At 44.4% G+C, this 23,621-nt stretch overlaps 1 protein-coding gene across 1 annotated transcript in view; it reads left to right on the top strand.

The window, feature by feature from the left end:
- Positions 1-18,848, top strand: part of wdr59 (WD repeat domain 59) — a 39,459-nt gene extending 20,611 nt beyond the window's left edge. Inside the window, exons 19-27 of the mRNA XM_056278683.1 lie at positions 7,199-7,255; positions 7,742-7,875; positions 8,739-8,820; positions 9,937-10,049; positions 11,794-11,944; positions 14,615-14,696; positions 16,623-16,743; positions 16,873-17,015; positions 17,800-18,848. Coding sequence (XP_056134658.1) covers positions 7,199-7,255; positions 7,742-7,875; positions 8,739-8,820; positions 9,937-10,049; positions 11,794-11,944; positions 14,615-14,696; positions 16,623-16,743; positions 16,873-17,015; positions 17,800-18,035 — 1,119 coding nt within the window. The 3' untranslated portion in view covers positions 18,036-18,848. The remainder of the gene's footprint in view (positions 1-7,198; positions 7,256-7,741; positions 7,876-8,738; positions 8,821-9,936; positions 10,050-11,793; positions 11,945-14,614; positions 14,697-16,622; positions 16,744-16,872; positions 17,016-17,799) is intronic.
- Positions 18,849-23,621: the final 4,773 nt, after the last annotated feature.

Here is a 23,621-nt window from a genome sequence, read left to right as displayed (position 1 = left end):
GTGTTTTCACATACATTTTATGTGTGTTTATTAACCTCCTGGCTTCATAGTGTAAATATGATGCAAGGGATGGTGATGCACTGAAGAAAATGAAAACGACCACGATTGAAACAAACAAAAGTGGAAATAATAAAGCCTTCACATAGAGGTGAAACGCGTTTATCATTTTTTCACTTACCTGGTGAAACAGGGAGGTGAGCCCTGAGCGGGCTCTCGTTTCTGGTGTCAAAAGGCTGGCCTCGGTCGGTCACAACCCACTCTGGGGACAGTGGCAGGTGGGGAGTTTGAAATGTAAGACATTTTTCTTTAAAGTTTTTTATACCTATACACACATTCTCTCACTCAATTATAAATACTGTACTGTAGTTAGATTTATTATTATTACTGCATTATTATATTAGAATCAGAAACACTTTATTTGTCATTTCATTTCATGCACTTGTGGACATGAAATGAAACGAACCATCGTTTCCCCCAGCCCATAGCAGTGCAACACAAAGACAAAAACACATAAAAAAACTACAAGAACACATATATTCAAACTAATACATACGTGTATATCTAAAAAACAAAAACAAAAAAAACAATTCACTGTCCAGGAGAACGAACGCCAGCCAGGATGACTGTCGGAACTGCTGGTCTGCATGGGCTAGCAGTTAGCTTAGCCTGCCCCACTTCTGCATCCTGTCAGACCTCCCTCAGTGTTTCCTCTTCGGGTGCAGCTCTGGTCAGGGCCGTGGTCCTTGGGCCCACAGGACACTGCAGACCAAGCTCCCTCAGCTGATCCAACACTAGCTCCCCCAGCCAGACACCTTCGACACACCTCCCCGTACTCCGCACGATGACACTAAAAACACAGTCAAGGCTTGGCGAGGCCGCCGCTAGACCACCGTCGGTGTTATCAGAGCTGCCGGTCTACATGGGCTAGCAGTTAGCTTAACCTGCCCAGCTTCCGCATCCTGTCAGACGGCCCTCAGTGTTACCTCTTCAGGCACAGCTCTGTTAATAATAATAATAATAAATCAATCTTATATAGCGCTTTTCTAACACTCAAACTTGCTTTACAATAAACTGCGGTGAAACAAGACAACAGATAAACATGACACAGACATACAGGGGTGGATGGGAAGGGGGCGGGGGGCTACGAGAGGGAGAAGTGGCAGCCACACACGACACCAGCAGTACTCTCTGACTTAAACAGATACAGAAGAGTAAGAAAAACAAAAAACAACAGTACTGTAGATGTTGATTTTCTGTAGGGGTTTACTCCTGTAGCCAGCCTATTCCTCTCCTGAGGTATCCACTAGGCAGTGGCACTATTTAACCCATAGCTGGGGGCTGGTTTGTGGGCATCAGGGAATATCCACACACAGGTGGGCGGTGGGCCTGCGTACCGCACGCTAGGGGCCAGACCTCCGAGTCCCTTGTAGTTCAGCCAGGGTCCAAGGCGTACCCAGTTACCGTGTGTCACCACGAGGAGGCGCTACATAGGGCTTGCTGTTGGAGAGGCTATGTACTGGCAGGGAGAGACTTACATGCTCGGCTCTCCTGTTCGCATTTCTGCTAGCCAGCGGTGAAGGTTGAGAGTGAGACATGACAGGTGCAGAACACCACCAACACACTAGATGCTTCACAACAACCCGACTTCTTACACAAGAATGTCAGACACACTGACGCAGACAGCTCTAGGCAGGGGCGCGGTCACTTGGCCTACAGGACGTAGCAGACCAAGCTCTCCCAGCCGATCCAGTGCCAGCTCTCCAAGTTATCAAATGAAGACAAACTAAGACGCAGATGTAGACAAATGCACTGCATGGACGGTACTGGATGAGGCTGCCGCAAACGTGAATTTGCGCCACCATCTTCCCCACTGGTACTGGGTGAGGTCGCTGCAAACGTGAATTTGCACCGGCCATCTTCCCACACCGGAAGCGGAAAAATATTTATGTTTTAGGTAAAATATATACTAAGACAAACATTTGACTAATTGATGCTAGATGTGAACTGTACTTCACTGTTCCGACTTACATACAAATTCGACATAAAAACACTCAAAAACGGATCTCGTTCGTAACCTAGGGACTACCTTTACACATTTTAAATACATTTAGGCAGTTAACAGGCTGTCATTTTTTCCCCCCTCTCATCAGTAAAACAAACAGAATGTACACTAGCCTTTCATATTAAGTTAGATTCAATGTTATAAGTGCAATTATCAGAACCATACGAACGATCAAAAACACGCTTGTTGCACATCTTTTGAAATGCTCATGCCTATTATCACAACAAGTAGGCTAGTGTTTAAGTGCAGCAATCGTTACCAAACAGTCAACTATCAATTCGAACAATCAACAATCAATTTGTTAGCCACATCAGGTCTATTCTATGTCAAATCTCTTTTGGCCCATTATGTGCTATTTACTTATTCTGAATATTGTCTTTTTAGACCTACTCCAAATATACAGTTGTGCTTATTAATTTTACTTACACCTTGCTAATGTGATAGGTGCGCCTGCTTGCTTTTTAGTATTGCTTTCCAGTCTGGTGTACAAGTGGAGAGCGCAACATGCATTATCAGGTACAGCGTTCAGTATATTTCTGGCAGAAACTCTGCGGTAGAAATACCAACAAGCTCCCTCATGTGGCTCAAAGGTGTATTGCAGATATAAAGCTTAAAAGACTGGAAGAAATTCTAATAATTTATTCGTCGACCCAAATAAAATCTCCTGCGACCCAGTCTCTGGGAATGACTGGTGTAAAGTGCATGGCACAAGTGCATTTAGGGTGTTTCCAAATTCCCTTTTGTTAGTTTAACAGCGGAGCGCGAAGTAAGGCACATGGTTCAAAGGGGTTGTACTTAGTCTGTTAATTAATCATAGGTGTATTCCTGGCCTAACATGAAATAAACAAATCAAGAGTCTCATCTTCCATTCCCTTTAAAAGTCAGGTCTACTTTTACACTTTGCCAATTTTTATTATAATGGCGGATTAGCCAAGTAGTGGGACAGAATCATTTGTGATGACACATTATGCTTAGCGTGAAGAAAGCTTACCATGGCTTAATGTACAAAAAAAATCAATCAAAGATGATCAAATTCCTCTTGCACATCTCTTGTCATAAGCATTTAAACATGTCAAGAATTATTAATAATTAAATGTATTTGTTATTATTTTACAGTTATCTAATGGAGTTTTGTTTAAGTTATTGCAATAGCTGATAAAAAGCAATTTGGTGATCTTTGATCCATGTTTTGGTAAATGAAGTCATGTTAAGATTTTTTAGAATTTCACCATTATGACAATTTTTTTTAAAATATTGTGCATTGTGCACCTACCTCCTAGTATGTTTGTATGGGCTATACATGGCTGCCTACTGCTTCTAGTGTGTTTGTGTATAGGATGGGTTAAATGCAAAGGATCAGTTTCCTTCTTCTATGTAGGTCTATCTTAATAATGCGCCCTTTAAATAGCAGGAAAATACCGCGCCATTGACTTAAGACCAGGTTTTTATTGGTCAATCACACATCGCTTTCAGCTGTCTCAAGATGGCAATGCACCAACAATGTGCCTGACCACACCTTATTAGACCAACACACCCATAGGCACTCAGATGGATGCAAGTACATGTGCTATTTAAAATTTATTTCTAATTTTTCCCTTTTTTCTCCCAATTTAGTGGCCAATCGATCCCTATTTTAGTTCAAACACCCACCCTCGTACTGTATGCGTTTGCCAACTGCATCTCTCCGGCCGGCAGTCTCGAAGGAGACGCCTCGCCACTTCCGTGACAATGCAACTCCAGGCTGAACCACTGCTTTTTCCGAGACACACAGAGACGCATTCATGTGACGAACACAAGCCGACTCCACCCCCCTCCCGAAGACAGCATTGCCAATTATCACTGCTTCATCGAGTCCGGCCATAGTTGGATCTGATGGGACCAGGGCGCAAACCCCGGTCCCCAGTGGGCAACTGCATCGACACGAAGCCGATGCTTAGACCGCTACACCACCGCGGACCCAGTACATTTGCTATTTAAACATTGTGGGCACTGGATGGGAAAATGACAAGTGCATTGGTCTGAAATGCACTTTTCTTTGCTTTGCATCACTTTGCACTGGGTGTAAGATAGAGCTCTCTCTCTCTCTCTCTCCACTCTCTCTCTCTTGCTGTATTCACTCTCCACTCTCTGTCTCTTGTTCTCTTCACCCTTTCACTTGCTGTCTTCACCCGCTCTCTCTTGCTCGCTTCACTCTCTCTCGCCACTATCTCTCTTGCTCTCTTCACCCTCTCTCTCTCTCTTCACCCTCTCTCTCTCTGTCACGCAGGCACACACAAAGACACAGACACGCTAACATTTAACTTTTAGAAATATCCATCCATCCATTATCCAAGCTGCTTATCCCAATCGGGGTAGCCTGCTGGAGCCTATCCCAGCAGTCATTGGGCGGCAGGCGGGGAGACACCCTGGACAGGCCGCCAGGCCATCACAGGGCTGACACATTCACCCCTAGGGACCATTTAGTATGTCCGATTCACCTGACCTACATGTCTATAGACTGTGGGAAGAAACCGGAGCACCCGGAGGAAACCCACCCAGACGTGGGAGGAACATGCAAACTCCACACAGAGGACGCCCTGGGACAACCCCCAAGGTTGGACAACCCCGGAGTTCGAACCCAGAACCTTCTTGCTCTGACCTTCTTGTGACCGCACTAACCAGTGCGCCACCGTGCCACCCATTTAGAAATAAATACAAAAAAATTTAAGTGATTTTATACATGGACCTAGACATTTGTTTCAAAATGTGTTACTCTACTTGAATCCTTTGAATCCTGACCTCAGCAATGCGAATAACAAATCAAAGCAATTAAGACAAACAAATTCAAATAGGAAAGTAACAATTGCACAGCACATTGGCCGACATCTGCTATTTTTAAACACTTTTAGAAGACATTATTCACTCAAGTTGCTGCATGATTTGCTGATGTGCCTACCTGTGAGGGCGAGTCATGGTTTTGGGGGAGGGGCGTAAAAAAAAAAAAGCAAAAACAACTCAGTTGTTCCGGCTCCTGGTCCCCCCCCCCTTTTTTTTTTCTCCCCAGTTGTATCTGGCCAATTACCCTGCTCTCTGAGCTGTCCCGGTCACTGCTCCACCCCCTCTGCCGATCCGGGGAGGGCTGCAGACTACCATATACCTCCTCCGATACATGTGGAGTCGTCAGCCGCTTCTTTTCACCTCACAGTGATGAGTTTCACCAGGAGTACGTAGCGCATGGGAGGATCATGCTATTCTCCCAGTTCGCCCTCCCCCCCGAACAGGCGCCCCAACCGACCAAGACACACACCCATATCCGGCTTCCCACCTGCAGACATGGCCAATTGTGTCTGTTGAGATGCTCGACCAAGCGGGAGGTAACACGGGGATTCGAACTGGCGATCTCCATGTTGGTAGGCAAAGGAATAGACCGCTATGCTACCCAGACCCCCCCGGTTCATGTTTTTGAAGGCAAAAATCAAAGGCGGTGTGCAGGGCCTTGAAACGATTACGTTGTTTCTGTCATTACCAATCAGCAACCACCTAATTACTAGTTGTATGTTCAGGGCAGCCAAAACATGACACATGAACATTAAGCCTACAACAGCTAACTGATTGTGTTCATTATTTTTTTTAAACTTAAACAAAGAAATTGTTATCACCAGTGGATCAGATGAAAAAGGTTTGTGCAAAAAAACTGCAAAACCGGCAGGCTTTTCATATGACACATGTCACATTATCGAGCTATCTTCCTATTTTTTCTCCCTGTTAAGGTTTTTTTTTTTAAGGAGTTGTTCCTTATCCGGTGGGTCTTATGGGTTCGAGCCCTGGGGTAGTCCAACCTTGGGGATCATCCCAGGTCGTCCTCTGTGTGGAGTTTGCATGTTCTCCCCGTGTCTGCGTGGGTTTCCTCCGGGTGCTCCGGTTTCCTCCCACAGTCCAAAGACATGTAGGTCAGGTGAATCGGCCATACTAAGTTGTCCCTAGGTGTGTGTGTGTGTGTGTGTGTGTGTGTGTGTGTGTGTGTGTGTGTGTGTGTGTGTGTGTGTTGACCCTATGATGGACTGGTGGCCTGTCCAGGGCGTCTCCCTGCCTGCCGCCCAATGACTGCTGGGATAGGCTCCAGCATCCCCGCGACCCTGAGAGCAGGATGAAGATGAAAGTAAAGCAGTTGAGCCCCAGAATCACAAGCCAAGATTTAAGTAAACTGCCGAGTTGTTTGCTAGCGAGACAAGTCGAGCCCTACAACTGTCAATTATTTGTTTATTGATTTGGGTTATGTCAATCTAGATAAAACTTTTTAATGGCATCCCTTACACGCACTCTTAAAAGATGGAGAGAGTCACAACATGAGGTTGACGTGTAAAAACATACGAGAAGAGAAGAATAGATAGTTTTACCTTTTGAAGTTTCAAATCTTACAGTTGGAATTGGATTCAGTTTGATGAGGCAAAGTAAGTTTGCAAATACAGGAGATTTTTCTTGGTGAGACACCCCCTTAATTTGCTTCAATCATAATGAAGTTGCAAGAGTAGTATATGAAAGAAGGAATACGTAAGCAGGTAAAATTGAGAATGAAAAACAAATTTCAAATAATAGTATGTGTAGCTACAAGCTCTCAGGCTGTGTTGATGTCACTGGCTTTGCATACTGAGTAGGTCAAGACAGACTATCTCAATGGATGTCATTAACATATTTTTCATCTAAAATGTTTAAAATTCCTGTGGTGAAACTGGGTTGTCAAACATCATTAAGCGAGTCCTGCCAATAGTATTATATGCCTTATAGTCACACCCACCAAATGGAGATGGAGCTTCTGCTGTAAAGAAACAGAAATACGCCGTCATAGCTCAAAATGAAAAATAAAGACTCTTCATATGTTTATAGTAATAATGTATGTATAGGAGAAGAGTGAGTGTGAATACACTAAGCTCTGTGCTTGTGAGTTCTTATTGGCTTGTTTGGACTGTACGTTCAACACTACATGTATGTTTCCCGTTATCTGTGTATTTTCTCCTGCCTTGTGTCTCAGCTTATTTCCCTGATTGGCTTTTTTTCTCTGTGTTGTCTTGTGGTGGTTGGGACTTCCTCCCAAACCGGCCAATCTCTTGTTCCCATGTCGCTGTGGTCTACTCCTCCCTCCCATTCTCCTCCAATCAGAAGCCCTCAATCTCTGCCTTTCGCCGCTGGTCTGTACAGACCATTCATGATTGCCCGGTATTGAGCTCTCACTCTCTCCTTTCATTCCTTCATCCTTACCTCTCTCCCTCTATCCCCATCTACTCGTCACATCAGTGGGGCTGCATCATTTACTAATCACATCAGTGGGGTTTATTTTTAATCATTCTTGTTTCCTTGCATGTGATGTAACCCCAACTAACACTACTGGCTGAACTTTTTTCTTTCAACCCTTGGCCCCAGTAATGGCTTTGCTTTAAATGTACGCTAGCATGTAGCTACAGCATAAGGTAAGGTTGTGTTACTGCCAATGTAGAAATTAATTTCTGCATTCCTGTAATTTCATTTTTATTTCATCTTAACCTTTTTTTATTGTTTGATATAATTTGGTTGCAGGGTAGGGGTGGGCAACACATTAGTGTATTCATACGCAGGAAGCTGAAAAAAATTGTCACTCATACCACTTTTAATCAAGTGGTGCTTCATTCCTTCGGCACCTGCTGTCCTCCTTACTCTGTTTCCCAGAAATCACGACGGTTTAAGACAAAGCGTGAGGGTACTGACTATGGCAACAGACCCATCAAGCTAGCTGGGAAAGTCATCATCCAAGAGATCTCCTGTCTCCTGCCTGTACATAAAGCACTAGGAGAGAGTTACATGTGAGTTCTTTAATCATAATGACACCTAACAATCTGAGAAGTTCTTGTTCCATTGAAGGTAAGTACTCGGAGCACATGCCACAAGTCAGGAGGTCAGAATGTTGTTTATTTCATTTTCATCAGGCTGTATTTATTCAAAATTGGCTGCAATTGAGAAAAGCTGAATGGAAACATCAAAATACCAACAAAAAAAAACAACTCCTAAATATTGTAGCAAAATATCTATGCTCTCTTGAAGTGGAAAAGTTGTTGATAAAGTGGTCAAACAATCAAACGCAATGTTTTTTTTTCTATTGAAAAGTATTGCTTGTGAACAAATCTATGTTTCTCTCTGAAACTGTTTTTGATGATTTTGTTCTGCGTACTGGGTAGTTATTTAATTGCTTTCAACAAGCCAGTGGAAATGTAGTTTATTTGCATTTGAGTTATATCAAAAGTCATCTTAAAATGTGCGTAATATTTGAATTTTGTTATTGTTAAACATTGCCAAAGGTAGCATCTATAATCACGAAACAAGTAATATCACATTGTTGGCTGCTGTAGTCACCGATGTGTAAGTGACTGCAATTCTTTATGAATGTGAGTACAATTCTAGACAGCCACATTCAACACAATGGTCTCCTGCACCCTTCCTTACATAGAAATTAATTTGAAATTAGATGTCATCTTTTTTGTCATGGTAAATCCAAGCAAACCTACTATGAGCATCCAAGCTCCCCTCACACACACACACAATAAAAAAAAAAAAAAAGAATTAAAAGAAATTTAAGCAAAACTGTGATCCATTTTTTAATTCATGTTACAACCATAGTGTGGGACCCAGTGACCTCATTTGTGGAATGTGCTCTTTTCTCCCTACTTAGTTTAAATGTGAATGACATCCAGGACACTTGTAAGAAGAATGCAGCAGCGGCACTGGTGGTGGGCCGCAGAGATGTGGCAAAGGTACACCTCCGCTTCAACTTTTGTCATACATTTGTTTTTCCAGAGATCTACATCAGGAATAGGTGCTTTGCCTGCCTGGATTGAGTATATGGAATTAGTCTCTTCCCTTCCACCCTGCTCCAGAAGACTGTCCATTAGATGACTGAAGGAAAAAACAGAGTCAGGGTTGTAAAATTTCACCAGTTAGTTTTGTGGAGCAAGTATTTAGAAGTACTTATCTAATTGATTAAAACTACAATTCTAATGATTTACATGCAAACAAGTGTACTTTTTGATATTTTCCATCACTGGTATATTTAAGACAATAGCTGAATCCATAAACATCCAAATCATGAATGTGTTTGTAGTAGCTCATATTTTTTTAGTTGTTTTGGCTGACAAACAGATGACGCAGATCAAGCTTGTGAAAGACCTGTACTGACAGATACTGTCACATCAATCACTAAAATTCAGGTTCAGTCATGTTTTTTTTTTGTGTTGCAATAAGGTAGGTGCTAATCCAGCATTATTGGTGGCTCTATTTCATACTAAATGGATCTCTGGGATTTGGAGTAGTCAGACGCCACTACAATTACCAGTATCACCTGAGGTGTCAGTAAGTTAAAAAAGGCAATCTACTCAGTTGCAGCTTTTATGAATGCATATTATAAGAGTAAAATAAAAAATTGCTTGAAAGTACCTGCTTCACAGGAATCTATGAATAGAACTAATTAATAAAAAAAACCCACAGATTTTAATCTATGCTTATCATAAAAGCAAGAGATAGACACTTGTATCTCAGCAATAGATGACAGAGCTGAAGGTCTTACCAAAATTGATGTGATGATTCTGATGTTCTTTAAAGTTCAACTGGTTCTGTGGTAGATGGATGGACCTCTGGATAGTAGCAGTATCTTTCATTATAACAGTCTCTTCTGAACAAAACATGAGCTGTCACCCAGCATGATAGATAGGTTAGTAATGTCATATAACAGGGCCCTCTCAACAACTACACATCATCCCACCTCACTTTATTATATAAAGTCACATCAGTTTATAAAGAATAAACTCAGGTGATGATTATTATTGTCAAATTTTTCTTCCATGTATGTTTTGTGTGTGCGTGGGTGTGTTTAGGTGTGGGCCCTGGCTTCTGCAGCAACCAGTCTTGACCTGAGTCCAGACTCCGACCCAGACACTGAAACCCCTTGGGCCAGGCACCCTTTTGGTCGTCACCTGCTGGAAACACTGTGAGTGTGTGTGAGTGTGTGTGTGTGTGTGTGTGTGTGTGTGTGTGTGTGTGTGAGAGAGAGAGAGAGAGAGAGAGAGAGAGAGAGAGAGAGAGAGAGAGAGAGAGAGAGAGAGAGAGAGAGAGAGAGAGAGAGAGAGAGAGAGAGAGAGAGAGAGAGAGAGAGAGAGAGAGAGAGAGAGAGAGAGAGAGAGAGTCCAGCTACCTGAGGCTGTACGATCAGGGAAAAGATGGAGGCCAAGGGTTAGTGAGTGTCAGAGCCACTAACCAGGATGAAACAAGGAACATCTATGAGTACACCAGAAAGAGGGCCCCCCAGGATGAACTGCTGAGTGAGTACGTCAGGTAGCAGAAGACAGAGAGTGGGGAGTAAAAAGAAGAGGAGGTATCATGTATCATGGAAAACTAAGTCATTCCATGGGATGTAATATTGACAGATAGAAGACGTGGCTGAGATTGAGAAATCCTACCAGTGGCTAGAAAAGGCTGGACTGAAGGACCGCACAGAGGCTCTGATCATAGCAGCACAAGAACAGCATCAGATTGATTGAGGCAGGGGTTTCCCATACCAGACAAGACCCAAGATGCAGACTGTGCTAAGACGCACCTGAGACAGCCCAGCACTTGGTAGCAGGGTGTAAAACGCTAGCTGGGATAGCGTACACTGAAAGTCATAACCAAGTGGCTGGGATAGTGTACAGGAATATCTGTGCTGAATACATACTGGAAGTCCCCAAGTCCAAATGGGAGACACCACCAAAGGTGGTTGAGAATGGCAGAACTAAGATCCTGGAGACTTCAATTTACAGACTGACAAGCAGGTGCTGGCTAACCAACCAGGCATTGTGGTGGTCGACAAAGAACAGAAGACAGCAGTAGTGATCAATGTATCAGGAAGAAAGAGCATGAGAAGCTAGAGAAATACCAAGGGCTGAAGGAAGAACTAGATCGGATGTGGAAGGTGAAATCCACAGTAGTCCCATTGTAATAACAGCACTAGGGGCTGTGACCCTCAAACTAGCAGAGTGGCTCCAGCAGATTCCAGGAACAACATCTGAGCTCTCTATCCAGAAGAGTGCAGTCCTAGGAACAGCTAAGATACTGCACAGAACCCTCAAGCTCCCAAGCCTTTGGTAGAAGACCCGAGCTTGAAGAAGACACACACCACCCTGAAAAAAAAGGTTGAGAGGGAGATTTTTACATTGATGTGTGTGTGTGTGTGTGTGTGTGTGTGTGTGTGCTGTGACTGTGAGTTATCCTGGTTTCATTCATTCATTCATTATCCAAACTGCTTATCCTTACTCAGGGTCACGGGGATGCTTGAGCCTATCCCAGCAGTCATTAGGCGGTAGGGAAGGGGGGACCCTGGACAGGTCGCCAGTCCATCACAGGGCCGACACACACACACACACACACACACACACACACACACACACACACACACACACACACACACACACACACACACACACAGACCTAGGGACAATTTTAGTATGGCTGATTCACCTGACCTGCATGTCTTTGGACTGTGGAAGGAAACCGGAGCACCTGGAGGAAACCCACGCAGACACGGGGAGAACATGCAAACTCTGCACAGAGGACGATTAAATATAGAAAGGTTGAAAACACAATTCGGACGGTGTTCTCAAAACACCCAATGAAACTCGCCCAGGAAGTAATTGTCAGAGTCTAGGCCTTGTCTTTGTAAGTGTTTCTCACCCATTCTCATCATCACCTCTCTCCAGTTTGGACCACTATAGCCAGATGAGTGATGTGCAGACCTTGGCCATGTTGTGCAGCGTGTTCAAAGCCCAGGGCCCTCCTCCAGACTGTTTCTCCCTCTATGGGCAGCACACCTCCAGACCACCCATATTACCTCCACACCACACACGCTATGTAAGTCCCTGCAAATATAAACAATACATACTGAAGAAAAAAGGTAACAACTTGATTTGTACTGTACAATACAATGTGATGGACTGCTTTCAATAATATACAGTCTTACACATCTGCCTTGGTAAAGTTTACTTCATATTTTGGAGTTTTGTGTATCATTCCCAAGTTCATTTGTTATCACTGTAGTGTGAAATTATATATTATAGTGATTCTTGCACATTTGGGTCGATTGGAGGGTTTTTTCCCCAGACTCAGGACCCCAAGAGTTTGGTACATTTAGTCAAGTGTGATAGCTGTTTCTGAATTTGAGTGTGCACCAAAAAAGTGGTCTTGAGTGCACTTAAAAATGGTGTTTGGGAATACGGTTCAAATCCTGGTGTTGCTTCTGGCTCAGCTGGACTTCACACAGAGTACAATTGGGCAGTGCTCCTGGGTTTGGGACAAAATAAGGAGCGAAGTGTCCCAACATTGTCATCCGTGACTCTTAGGCCCCGTTTAGACCGCAGACACCGTTTCTCAAATCTGATCTTTAGGACTGACTGTCCAGACCAGTGGTCGCCAACTCTGGTCCTGGAGGGCGACCGTCCAGCCGGTTTTCACTCCAACCCTAATTTAACACACCTGATTCAATTAATCAAGGTCTTGTTAAGGAGGTAATTGGTAGAATCAGGTGTGTTAAATTAGGGTTGGGGTGAAAACCGGCAGGATGGTAGCTCTCCAGGAGCAGAGTTGGAGACCCCTGGTCCAGACAGTTATTTACAAGTGATCAGATCGGATTTGTTTTTGTTCAGACTGCAGCCTCTTCATCGACCGATCTGCGTTGGTTGCTTTGGTAATGACGTAGGTGTGGGTATGTTGCACGTGTGCAATATGCTGGTGACTTCTGTGCAGACAGACAACAACAAAACACCATGGAGATATGTCATCTCACTCTTCAGGCACTGTCAAGTCGCAGTGCAGAACTCCTCCGTAGCACCAGACAATATCAGCAACGGAGGAGGATGGTATATACCACAATGTTCCATACTGCAGTCATGGCAGGCTTCACTAGGCAGCACTAGGTGTGGTGCAACCCGAAAAGTGTTGACTGGTGGGAAAATGTAGTCCTCGGGACATTTGGTGATGACAAGTGGCTTGCCAACTTCAGAATGTGCCAGGGAACATTTGATATGATCTGTGACCACCTATGACCCAGTCTCGTACGACAAGACATGCAGCTCAGGCGGGCAGTATGTGTGGAGAAGCGGGTCGCAGTTGCCCTGTATTGGCTAGCCACTGGGTCAGGATACCAAACCGTTGCACATCTCTTTGGGATGGGAAAAGCGACTGTGTGCGTGATTGTCATGAAGTTTGTACCGCTTTGTCTGCACTACGAAATGAGTACTTCAGGCTTCCAGTGGGTAATCACCTGCAAGGCATCATTCGTGGCTTTGAAACAAGGTGAATATTACTTGAATATTAATATTAGCACCACCTATATTATGGTCATAGTCACATAAACATGAACTGTTTAGTTGTGAACCTAGGAACTGAAATAAGGAACTGATAAGACACTGTAAGGAAAAGCGATAAAAAGAATCTCAGTGTACCTGTACACTCACTGGTTATACATATGGTAAAATAAACTTTCTATTCTATTCTAGGTGGGGTTTTCTTCATCTGTCCAGGGACTATTGTTCTCCATTTTTTTAGGTCGTCTTCCTTCTCGTTGCATGTGGGTTTGAACTTCCGCGCTCAGAATCTGACGTTAACATGTGTTGTGTTGTGTTGTGTGCGAATGACATAATGGATGGTTTGAAATCCGATTTTGAGTGTCTAGAGCGTCCAGACTGAGACACATCTTTAGAAATCTGATTTTAATCAGATATGAAACCACCTCCGAATGTGGCTCAAATCCGATTTGCAAAGATCAGATTCCAATGTGTTTTTTGCTGTTCAGACTATGTAAAAGAAATCAGATTCCAATCTGGATTTGCCAAAAATCTGATTTAGGCTGCCAGTCTACAGGTGTTGGGGTGCCTGTATAGTCTTGAGCAGATCAGGGGGAAATAGCATGGCCCTCCACACGCAGCTGACAGGTCATAAGCTCCAGTCTGCTGGTTCCACATGTCACAGAGGACACACGTAGAAGTCTATGCTTTCCCAAACTGCTGGTCATTCAATGGTGGGACCGTAGGAGAACAGGATATTGGACATACTTTTATATTGGACTTCCTTTTCAGGGTAATTGATATTGGACTTCCTTTTCAGGGTAATAAACAACTTTACATAATACACATTGCAGAACCTCACAACAACAGTTTTGAAACAGTTTTCAAGAGTTAACATACACACCAACCACAGTGGTGTTAGCGTTTTCCAAGCTTTTCGTTACCTGCTGAAATGCACATATTAAGACAGGGAAGTTAATGACACAGGTGTTTCTTGTTACCCAGATGAGCCACTCCCGATTCTCCCTGTCTCCAAACCAATAACCAAACCACACCCCACCTGCCTTAGATATATTTTCATTTTCACTTTTCTTTATTTCTGTTCTGATGCTGAGATTTTATATCAATGTCAAAATTCTAGTGAATTCTTGTGTCATTACTAAGGTTGGTAATGGCTAAATAGCCAGTTTCTGTCCTGGTTTATTCTAATCTGTAATCTAATTAAATCTGATATTCTCAGCCCAGTTATAACTCTGGATCCGTCACCTCAGGATCCTGTTCCAGTACCTCAGACTCCATCACCACAGCCACATGGAACCTCGGTAAGAAACTACAACTTCCAGCAACTGATGGCATGTCCACTAGGATGGGAGACTGGTGGATCTATTATTACTGAGTATCAGTAAATATTAATGAAAAAATAACAATTATTTGTGCTCCTGATTAAGAGTCTGTTGCACCATTTCTAGTCATCCAAGTTAATTAAAACATTTTATTTGCAGAGCACTTTCAGAACTACTTTGACATTAAAACAGTAAAAAGGACAGCCAAGAAAAGAAGTCAGAAGTCAAGTTAGTTGTTCTTTTGCAGCCACTTATCTAAAATGTAAGCGATCTCAAATTTTAGACGAGTGTAACAAGTTAGTTTCGCTTTATTGTCATATACATACTATAAAAGTACCATGTACCTTCAAATACAATGGAATGCATATGTCCTGGCGCTCTCAGCCCTTAAACTAGATATAAGGAAATAATAAATAATAACAAAAGCAATAAATAAGAAATCAAAAATCCCACAAATAATAAATCAATGAAAATTGTGTAAGGTGCCTACTGTTGATTATTCTGACCACCTAGGAGTAAAAACTCTTTGAGGCGGCTGGTTGGAGCTCTGATGCTCTGTAAGCATTGTCCTGAGGGAAGGAGGGAGAACAGACCATGTGCTGGGTGGCTTCGGTCCTTCATGATACTTGGGGCCTTCCTTCTGCAATGGGTGGTGTATATGTCCTGAAGCTGTGGCAGTGCTGCTCCTATTATGTCTGAAGCCGTTTTTACTATCCTTCTCAGTTGTTTGTGGCCCTGTTCAGTCAGGTTTCCAAACCACACCAGTATGCTTCCAGTAAGGATGCGCTCTATGGTAGTCTGATAGAAATTGACCAGGTTTTTTGTGGACATTGTGAATTTTTTAACACATCTCAGAAAGCATAGTCTCTGTTGTGCCTTCTTAATGACACAACTGGTGTTTAGAGACCAGGAGCGGGAATCTGAATGCCTAAAAATCTGAAGTTCTTCACAATTTCAGCAGGGACACCGTTGATGTGAACTGGTGTCTGAACCATTCTGGACTTCCTAAAATAAAAAATTATCTCATTTTCTCAACATTTAGGGAGAGGTTGTTATCTTTACACCATATGGATAGGTCCCTCACCTCCTTCCTATAGTCATCTTCATAATTGTTATTTATCACTCCAATTACTGTGGTATCATCTGCGAATTTCATTATTCTGTTATATTTGGCAACATATTTGGCAACATAGTCGTGTGAACGGACTAAAGAGTAAGGGACTAAGGCAACAAGGCCGCAGTGTTTCTGTATTGAGAACTGTGGTAGATGAGTAGCTGGTATCTGCTCTCACTGTCTGAAGTCTGCCTGTCAAAGTCATATAACCATTTACAGATGGAATTACAAAGACCAAGGTTCCTAAGCTTTAACACCAATTTATATGGTACAGTGGTATTAAATGCAGAGCTATAGTCAATAAACAATATTCGGACACAGGTGTTTTTTCCTTCAAGGTATTTAAACACAGTATGCAGAGTAGCATCTTCCACAGATCTACATGACCGATAAGCAAACTGTAGCAGCTCAAGGTTGGCAGGAATGTTAAGATTTATGTATGTCTTAACTAATTTTTCAAAGCATTTCATTGTTATTGACGTCAAAGCAACAGGTCTGCAGTCATTAAGACACGATACAGGGGATTTTTTTGGGGTACAGGCACAATAAGGGTTTTCTTAAATCATGTAGGAACCACACACAGTGACAATGACACGTTGAATAAAGATGTGTTTTAAAGCATTCAGTAGCTGACTAGAGCAGGTCTTAAGGACACATGATGAGATACTGTATGGGCTGGCACGCGAAGAGGTTTTTGTGTCAACACAAGCAACACAATAGGCTAAGAGAATGATTTAACAATTGGCTGACTGTGCAAGCATCTCTGCAAAGTGAGACTGTTTCCTCATCAGGCCGAGAGTCAGAGCACACCACCCCTTGGGGCGAATCCTCCCCTGATGAGTATCGCTACGCCAACCAGGTTTATACAGATCCACGGGAACGAGAGCGGGAGCAGCACGACATGAATAAAAGGTGACATGGTTGTGTGTGTAACAGGTAAAGCTGAAAGACACACAGAGAAGATGGGGTAGATGGGCTGTTTGATTGCTGAGCAATATTAACAACATGAGGTTCTCAATCTTTTTCTCTTTTGGATGGCAGACTCCTGGATCCATCCAATACTCTACAATACGATGACTTTAAGAAGTGTTACGGGGAGATCCTCCACCGCTGGGGGCTGAGAGAGAAGAGGGCTGATGTGCTCAAGTTTGCCTCCTGCCCTCCTGAGCCTCACAAGGGCATCGGTTGGTTCTTTATTTTAATGTTTTCAAATTTAATTCTGTGTGAATTTAATGAAGCCAGCCCCTTGGAGTTAGTAGTAAAATGCAGATACAAACCAACTGTTATATCCTCTTGACCAACCTACTACGGTTTGTCTAAGTTTACATATTCAAATGAAAGCCAAAATGTAGAATTTATTCAAAGTGTTTATTTCAAATGCAAAGGAAAGTTAGTAATAGCTACAGAGATTTCATGATACAAACCTCTTAACAGTTAAAAAAAAATTACATGTGTTGCATGATTTTCAAAAATAAAATCTTATTCAGATCATTCACAAAGTACATATTCCTGAAGTATAATGATGAGTATGATAATATGAAAGTACAAAATGATTGATTGTATCTCCCTTTGGTAGACCTCTTTCATATAGCTCAGACGTATAACTCAGGTTGTAAACACTGCAAAAGATATCTCTATACCTCCCATCATCCTTCCTGTATGAAAATACCTCGGTCTTCTTTAAGAGTATTGAAACACTTGGGAGTCACGTAGGGCAGAAAAGTAGTGTTGCACAGGCCTCAAGAGGAAACTTTCAATTGGTTGCACTGCTGGCCACAACCTGATCATGACTTAATAAGGTTTTTCCATTGGTGTCAATAAAAAAAAGAAAAATTTACTATTACGTCAAGATTGGGGTGTGAATTACACATTGCGCTCTTAACATTGAAATTCTGCTTTCTTGCCTTGTGCTATTTGCTATTATAGTTTAGACCTGCTTCACCACTGTCCATTTTGTGATCATCCTAGAGTTTGGAGTGTACTGTTGCAACTGTCGTAATCAGGCGAGGGGGACCCAGTGTGCGGTGTGCAAGCGACCAACTTTTCAATGTGCCATCTGTCACGTGGCGGTGCGTGGTGCCTCCAACTTCTGCCTGAGCTGTGGTCATGGAGGCCACGCCATACACATGATGGAGTGGTTCCGCTGCCAGGATGAGTGCCCCGCAGGCTGTGGCTGTCAGTGTCTGCTGCAGAGTACTTACTGAGGCAGGGGGGGGGGGGGAGTCTGCCTCCCAATCTCTAACTCAGACATACTTTCTCTCACACACTGACACACACAGATACACTTTCACTTTTACTCTCTCTATCTCACACACTTGCATACTCTGTCACATTCACACACACGCTCACACCCTTTTTCAACATCTCAAACACATGTATGCACTCTCCATTTCGTGCAAAATCACATACACACACTTATGCACACATTTTCTCTCTCTCACACAACACACCACCACACACAAAATGAGTATTTGGAAATGGACATTCTGATCTGTGAAGATGAAAATGCTTCAGAGACTTTGGGCATCTGATTAGAGACCACCAGTGTAGACATCAACCTACCAGGATTGTCATTAGGCTGATCTAAGCCTCACATGCACCATGTACTTAATCTAATTATGCAACATATCAGCACTTAAGTTTTAAATGCTGCTTCCAGGAAACTATAATGTAGCCCTAAGATTTTTTCATACTAAAGGGAAAGAGATTTAGTTAACCTTGCCTTGATTAATCTTACCTTTAATTTGCTTTCAGTATCACTGAAAACAAACGTGACTGACCCTTAAATACCAAGTAACTATATGTGCCTGGAAAAAAACATTTTGGACTTGAACTGTGTCTTACAACCTTGCAGTTTTATGTAAGACAACAAACATGCTTCATATTGACGACAGTCTTTAATGGTATGATGATGTATTTGTGGCCTGAATAAATTTCAGGGCTATATTTCTGAATGTAAAAACTCTGCACATGGGTAAACATTAATTTAATAAGTTTAAACCTTGTAGGGAATAACAGCTCTGTACAATTGTACTATATGTAAGAAATAAATTATGTTTGATTTTTCAGTAAGTTCTTTCTGCAACAAATGCTATATCATAGGTGTTAGAAAAGTGAACTTGTGCTTTTCCTTCTTTCAGAACTTATTACTGCAAAACATTTCTCTTAAGCATTCCCAAATTTCCTTCGTGAAATACAAAACAAACTCAGAAATGAAGAGGACAAATTCTTTTGGTGACTGTAAAATAACTGGATTTTTTTCAGTCGTTTTGCTGACCAATGCAGAGTGATGACGACGGTGATCTGCCCTTTTAAAACTAACATAAAATCTGCACAAAGTTCGATTTTACTATCCAGAGTCCATTGCATGTATCTGGTCTAGGATGACATAAGAAAGTTGCCCAGATCAGAATTTGTGTTCAGACCATTACCATAAATTTTTTCACATTTAGAGAAGAAAATCAAGTTTTAGTCAGATTTAAGGTGCAGTAAGCCTTTCACACATGCAGTCTGTCCCTGAAATGTTCAGGGACACTGTTGCATGTGTAGGTGCATATAAATAACAGACAGAGTCGGGCTGTGTCGCTTAGTAACGTGTATTCACCGGCTGTGCCCATAACGCAACTGGGGCATGTTACACAAGGCAAGTATACATCAATCAGTGCCCCCAGGGGGAGCTGTTGGCTACATAACATTACCCTACAACGTCTCCCTTCCTTTCGTAGAATACAATACCAAATAATATAATGGATAGTATTAGCCATTAGAACATTAGTGCTCATATCCCAATATTAAAATAGTGCAATGGAAATGGTGTATCAAGAAGGAACAGCAAGTCAATATCAACCAAAACCTCTGCAGAACAATAACAACAAAATGGTAGTATCAGAGCATCCACAAGACCACTGAATAAGAACATTAGAGGTGAACGTCACAGTTTTTGTTAGGTTTTTTTTTAATGTCCACAGTCGTGTGTGTGTGTGTGTGTGTGTGTGTGTGTGTGTGTGTGAGTGTGTGTCAATCTCAGTACAGTGTATGACCTAGAGGTCAAGTCTTTCTGGAGGCTTAATCTGCCTCCCGCTCCGGGAAAAGGCCCGGCCCTGTAACTCACGGCATGGTGTGGTCACAGCCTGTGGGGGAGATGGCGGCGACCTCGGGGCTGACGACCTTGAAGACATTACAGGGCTGCTGACGACTTCCTCCATGCTGCCCCCGCCCACATGGCCCCCTTCAGCTGCACACGCGCCCACAGGCTGCTCTGGTGGCCGTTCTGTGTGGGCTGACGGCTGTGGAGGGGCAACCTCTGCTGGTCGGAGATCAACCCTGTTGCGACGGTACGTGGTTCCCTCCACGTTGACGAGATAGGACCGCGGTCCCACCTGCTGCAGGCATACTCCTCTCCTCCATCGGCCTGTCCTGTCACCCGGGATTGGTTTCATCCTGACAGGCTGGCCGACGTTTAGCTCTGGCAGATCCCTCGCAGTTCTGTCATATGTCAGCTTCGCTGCCTGATGCTTCACCCTCAGCTTTTCTGTGACCCCAGTGATGATCTGAGGTGCTAGCAGCTGGTCGGCCACAGGGAGAAGAGTTCTCAGCCTCCGTGACATCAGCCGTTGTGCTGGGCTGCAGCGCATGTCCTCAGTGGGCGTGTTTCTCCAGTGTAGAAAAGCCTTCCAGGGGTCCTCGTCGGCCCGGTCTGCTTTTCTGCATAGGCCTTTCACAATCTTCACTGCAGACTCTGCTTTGCCGTTAGCATTTGGATGTCTCGGGGAGGACATGACATATTCGAAGCCCCACTCCCTCACAAACGCCCAAAACTCTCCACAATCAAACTGACCTCCGCAGTCGGAAATGACCCGGTCAGGGATACCGTACCGTGCAAACTGCGCCTTGCACCTTCGAATGGTCGTTTCTGCCGACAGGTCTGGGAGTAGATCAATCTCCCAGAAGTCTGAATAGTGATCCACCATGAGCAGGAAGTCCTGCCTTGCGTAGCTGAACAAGTCCATGCTCACCAGCTGCCAGGGACGTGTGGGGAGCGGGTGTGACATCATAGTCTCTTTCTGTTGCTCGTGTGCATACTCGTTACACACTGAGCACTGCTGCACATAGTCTTTGATTTCCCCCTGCATATTTGGCCAGTAGGGAGTATCCCGGGCCTGTCTATAACAAGCCTCACCCCCCATGTGGTTGTAGTGGATCCGTTTCAGCATCTCAGGACGCATAGCTTTCGGAATGATGACACGCTGGCTCCTAAAAAGCACACCGCTTATTTCATCTCTGATGACCCAGTATTCTCTGATGGCTATGGGGCTCTCCTCTTTGCGTTCTGGCCATCCCTCCAGCACGACCGACTTGAGTGTTTGAAGACACACATCCTCCTCTGTGTGTTTTCGAATCTGTGCGAGGCGTTGGCTGGTGACGTTTAGATAGTCTGCTTGCTGAATGGCTGCCGTGTCATACTGCACCTGCTGCATGCTGCAGACCATTTCACGTCTGTACTGAGTGTCCGTTCTCTGTGGCGGGGTGGTGGCTCTGCTGAGCGTGTCACTGATGTACATTTCAGGGCCTGGCTTGTACATCACCGTGAGGCAGTAGTTCTGAAGTGTGAGGAGCATGCTTTGAAGGCGCTTTGGTGCACTGAGAAGGGGCTTAGTGAAGATTGACACCAGCGGGCGGTGGTCGGTCTCTGCAGTCACATCACCCCTCCCATATAGGTAGTAGTGGAAGCATTGACAAGCGAATACGATGCTCAGGCACTCCTTCTCAATCTGTGCGTAGTTTTGCTCCGTCTGGTTTAGCGCGCGGGAGGTGAACGCGACTGGCTGTCCCCCCTGAAGCAGGCAGCAGCCCAAACCGGTCTGACTGGAGTCGCTCTGTATGGTGACTGGCTTGCTGACATCATAGTAACGTAGTACTGGCATCGCCGTGACCAGCGTCTTGATTTCCTTCATAGAAGCATCATGTTTGGGCAACCAGTGCCACAGCACATCTTTGTCCAGCAACCTTCTCAGCAGTTCACACACCTCTGACAAGCGGGGCATGAACCTCGATAAATAGTTAACGAAGCCGACACACCGCTGAACGCCTTTTGCATCCGTGGGGTTTGGCATGTCCAGGACTGCCCTGACCTTCTCAGGATCAGCATTGAGGCCCTCCGCCGACAGTATGTGACCGTGGAAGCGGACCTCCCTCACACGAAACTGTAGCTTTTTTATACTCAGCCTCAGCTTCACTTCCCTGCATCTTTCCATCAGAGCAATGAGGTTTGCGTCGTGGTTGCGAACGGCCTCCTCCTCTGTGTCCCCACAGCCGACTATGAGGATGTCGTCGGCTATGGGCTCAATTCCTTTCAAACCGGCAAACAGCTCATGTTGTTTCCTCTGGTACAGCTCTGGTGCGACTGACACACCAAAAGGGAGCTTCAGCCATCGCTTTCTACCCCACGGCGTCCAGAACGTTGTCATCAGGCTGCTCTCCTCATCAAGGCAACACTGCAAGAATGCGTCGCGTGCATCCACCAGGGTGAAGATACGTGCCTTAGGCAGCTTGTACAGCACGTCATCTAAAGTGGGCATGAGGTAATGGGACCTTTTCAGGGCTCGGTTAAGTGGCTTGGGGTCGATGCAAAGTCTCAATTTGTCCGGCTTCTTCACTATGACCAGATTGCTAATCCAGTCTGTGGGCTGAGTGACTGTGGTTAAGTGTCCATCCTTTTCATATTGGTCCAGCTGCGCCTTAACAGCTGCCTTGAGGGCCACCGGGACATTTCTTGGTGCGCACTGGACGGGCCACAGTGCTATCCAACTCGAAGTGAACATCACCCGGCAGTGACTCGACTGGGCTGTTGAACACGTCATTGTAAGTGTTAATGAGACAGCCTTTGGTTAGCTCACCTGTCTTGCAGTGCTCCACTTTATTCAGCTCTTCGGGAATGGTGAAGCGTATCAAGCCAAGTCTCTCGCATGTCTCCCCTGAAAGCAAGGGCTTCTGGCTGGTGCGCACGACCTCAAAGTCCAGTCTGTGCGTCTTGCCCCTGATGACACACTGTGTGCTGTACACGCCCATTGAGCTCATCCACTCACTGTTGTAGAGTCTCAGCCTGGTGAGACTTTTCTGAAGAGGCACTCTAGGCGCCAGTCTCATCTTGTCTTTCAAGCTCATCACGTTGCAGGTGGCTCCAGAGTCAAGCTGGCACCTCTGGACCCCTCTGTGCAGTGGCAGGTTTACAAACCACTTTTTCCTTTGAGTGTTCACAGCCCCCACGCTCTCAGCCGTGTACACATCCCTCTCATCGCGGTCGTTGTCCTCCGGGTCCCCTAGCGGCGGGTCATCCACAGCATTCAACTGACGTGCTTGCTGGCCTCTTTTCATGCATACTTTGGCAAAGTGATTAGCAGTGCCACAGAAGCGACATGACTTTCCAAATGCGGGGCACAGGTCTCGCCCCCGTCTGTGCGGTGTGCCACAGTACTTGCATTCACCTGTGCCTCTCTGTGGCTGTGCAGATGTGTTGGTGGGCTCGGATGGCCTGCTGGTAGGTCTCCGTCCTGGTCGCTGTCCATGTGCTACATTGATGCTCTCCCCAGGCACAGAGCTGCTAAGTGACATGGATTTTAACTTATTGTCCAACACCTCCGCTGCACCGCAAATGTCAATAGCTCCCTCCAACTTAAGCTCCTTTTCTCTTAGCATGCGTCGTCTGGCGCCCTCATCAGTTGTTCCAAGAACAAGCCTGTCCCTTATGAGCTCGTCTCTTATAGCTCCATATTCACATGTGGCAGCCTTTT

The sequence above is a fragment of the Lampris incognitus genome, chromosome 4 (genome assembly GCF_029633865.1).
Source record: "Lampris incognitus isolate fLamInc1 chromosome 4, fLamInc1.hap2, whole genome shotgun sequence".
Taxonomy (NCBI): domain Eukaryota; kingdom Metazoa; phylum Chordata; class Actinopteri; order Lampriformes; family Lampridae; genus Lampris; species Lampris incognitus.
This window is presented reverse-complemented; position numbering and strand designations above follow the sequence as displayed.